General features: G+C 38.6%; 1 protein-coding gene across 1 annotated transcript in view; it reads left to right on the top strand.

Annotated features, from left to right (window-relative positions):
- Window positions 1-3486, top strand: part of SARC_08548 (hypothetical protein) — a gene marked incomplete at its 3' end in the record, with an annotated part of 11444 nt that overhangs the window by 755 nt on the left and 7203 nt on the right. Inside the window, exons 2-5 of the mRNA XM_014297470.1 lie at window positions 586-804; window positions 1163-1232; window positions 1807-2001; window positions 2736-2863. Coding sequence (XP_014152945.1) covers window positions 586-804; window positions 1163-1232; window positions 1807-2001; window positions 2736-2863 — 612 coding nt within the window. The remainder of the gene's footprint in view (window positions 1-585; window positions 805-1162; window positions 1233-1806; window positions 2002-2735; window positions 2864-3486) is intronic.

Here is a 3486-nt window from a genome sequence, read left to right as displayed (position 1 = left end):
TATATATATATATATATATATATATTTGTATAATATATATTTCACTTTTATTATGTAGTGCACTTTTTTATGCAGTGCACGTAATTACAAATACACTTAGTTTTCAATCATGTATATATCGTCATTATCTAGACTGAGCCAAGGCTAAAGTACACATGTACTTTAGACCTTTCGGAACAACGTGATCACATTTTCGGGTATACCTATGAATCATACAAACGCGCAAGATTGGTAACAGATACGTTTCATTTTTTGCATACGTGTTGTATTCAGTTGTATTTGGATAGCGCACGCATACGACCTGTATGCAAAAAATCATAGTCATGGTCGTGTTGTCTTTGTATCTGCCTGCTCCACCTGGTCCGTGCACGACATAGAGGCTAGTAGTGGCATATGCTACGACGACGTATAGCATAAACATTGAAGAGATCCATTGTCAACTAGTTATGTGAGATATCGCGTACCTGGGCACGGATTTTAACAATCTCTTTCCTTCCCATATACGAGAAACGAGTGTGTATACTACTAACATGTGGGCCAGTTTACTAATATCATGTCGTTCATTCGGTGTATCCACCCACTTAGCTGCCTGTGCATGACATGGAGTGGGGCGAGGACTATGGTATCTACTACGAAGACAAGCATGTGAAAGATTGGGTATTAAACCAGTTCAAGTACATCTGTCAAGAGGAACAGCAGGAATTCCCGAATATAAATTCGTTGAAAGCGCACACTAAGGCTGAGCACAGCCTATTCTACTGTGATCTGTGTGTGCAGAATGTCAAGATCTTCTTCAGCGAACAGGTATGGTTCCGATGAGTCTCCATGTATATATATATATATATATATATGTATGTTTGTATGCATGTATATATATATATATATATACATATATGTAGTACATATTTATATATACATATATTTATATATATATATATATATGTGTGTGTGTGTATATATGTATATGTATTATATGTATATGTATATATATATGGATATTTATATATGAATAGGAGTATGCATATGCATATGCATATGCATATGCATATGCATATGCATATAGATGCATATCTATAGGTAAGTATTATATATATATATATATACGCATATTCTGAGGGGACTTGTTGTTTAATCAGCTGCTCTCGCTTGGCCACACCCTTAGGTCAGGTACACCAAAGCCAATCTGAACAAACACCGGAAGAAAGGAGACTCTGAATATCAGTCAGCTAAAGGTGAGGTGGTCATCGTGTATCCAGAAATCCGTCACTACTTGTCACGTGTCATGTGTTACATGTCATGTGTCACGTGTCCCATGTCGTAGCTATGACATTTTCATCGGCGTACGTTGCGGTTGATATTTGTTGGTCTTGACAGATAAGCACAAAACACCTTTGACTGTGACCTGCTGTTCTTCATTGTGATGGTCCTTCTCTCAATTATATTGTTTCACGTTTTCGACTGGCTTATGTACATGCACATGCATACATATACGTACATCCATACTGCCGTGTGTATTTACGTATGACAGCTAGGCACAACATACCTTGGACTGTGACCTGCTGTTCTTCATTGTGATAGTGCTTCTCTCATTCATATTGTTTTACGTTTTCGACTGGCCTATGTACATGCACATGCATACAAATACGTACATCCATACTCTTGTGTGTATCTACGTATATGCACATGTATTCATATGCGTACATCCATAAGTCTGTATATATCTACCTCGTGTAGTGAGTACAGATCCTCATACATATCCTTCCCACTGAATCTCAAATATATTCTTCCGAATCCCGACCATTTTAGGTCATCCCATGTGCAAATTCTGCGAGACCCGATTTTTCGACAACGACGCGCTTTTCGAACATTTGCGCCAAAAACATTACCAATGCCCCATCTGCACCAAAAACGGAGATGCATACGCGTTTTATGCCGATTACGACAGACTTGAAGAACACTTCCAGACGGACGATACCCATATCCAGTGCCAGGAACCGGAATGTATGTGATGTGTTTAGTGTATGTATGTTGTGGAGAGTGTATGTATGTTGTGGAGAGTGTATATGATGTATATAGTGTATGTATGTTGTGGAGTGTGTATGATGTATATAGTGTAGTATGTTGTGGAGAGTGTATATGATGTATATAGTGTATGTATGTGGGGCATCCATATGAGGGGTCATATAGACGCCCTTGTTCTAGGGATCGAGCCATATTGTGTGTGGTGTATGTATGGATTGGTTCAAGGGTAGGTATCCCATCTATGGTAACAAGTCTCTTGGAGATGAGACAGCGAATATCGTGCTCTGCGCACTCGTGTTCACAGCCAATGTCACAGTTGCAGGCGTATCTACATTGTATGTAGTGGGGGATGGGGGTTCATATATGGTATCGGAGCGCTTATATGTATATCTCACCCACAGGTTACGTCTTTTTTCCTATAGTCTTTGAATGCTTGTAAGCCGAATCTAACAGCCTCTATAGCTGTCCTCAGGACATACAAAATGTCCCTCACTCAAAGTGACGGCCCACTTCTCATACCCCTTTTAGGCCTTATTTCTGACCCACACGTTACACCTCATTGCCAATACCCTTCGTAAGCTCTTGAACCAAATCTAGCAGCATGTACCGGTGTCTTCAGGATGTCTCACCCACAGTTTGACCCGTTTCCAATATCCTGAGTATGTCTTATTCCTCACCCACAGTTTACGACCCGTTTCCTATATCCTTTGTAGGTCTGGAGGCCAAATTCATCGTATTCGGGTCACAGTTGGAATACAAGGCACATTACGCACAGGAGCACGGTAAGAACATGACACAGAGTGAGCGCAGGAAGGCGACAACGCTCGACTTAGAGTTCCAGGTATGGCCCAATCGGCTACACAGGATCAAGTTAGGGGTTATTGCGGACGTATTTGCGTGGATGTTACATACAATGTGCAGGTGGTTAGGTTATTAGGAGTGGGCTGTTGCTATGACAACCGTAAGAAGAGCAGCGAGAGTATTATATATGGTGGTTGGGTGGGGAACAGGGTATTGCTTGTACCAAATGTGTAGTTGAATATCCCAAAAAAAACCCCAAATTGCAGAATTAATACAAAATTAATCTGAGCTCCGCGTAAATGATGTGATGAAACGATTTATAAACTATAGTGCACAAAAGATCTGTTAGAACGGTTGCTGTCCTATAAATATCACATCCATTGTTGTCTTCGAGAACTGTTATAAATATCCTATACATATGTATCTTGATGCCTCGCTGCTGCTTTTGCCGTCTTTGGTCGTGAAATATATGTATATGCATATACATATACACATAAATAGATACATACATTCAAATTCATAAAAATGTATATGTACATGTGCACATACATATACATATACATATATATATATATATATATATATATATATATATATATATATATATATATATATATATATATATATATATAGTATATATATATATATATATATATATATATA

This window comes from Sphaeroforma arctica, assembly GCF_001186125.1.
Source record: "Sphaeroforma arctica JP610 unplaced genomic scaffold supercont1.780, whole genome shotgun sequence".
Classification (NCBI taxonomy): Eukaryota; class Ichthyosporea; order Ichthyophonida; genus Sphaeroforma; species Sphaeroforma arctica.
The sequence above is the reverse complement of the archived record's forward strand: the minus strand, read 5'-3'. Positions and strand labels throughout refer to the sequence as shown.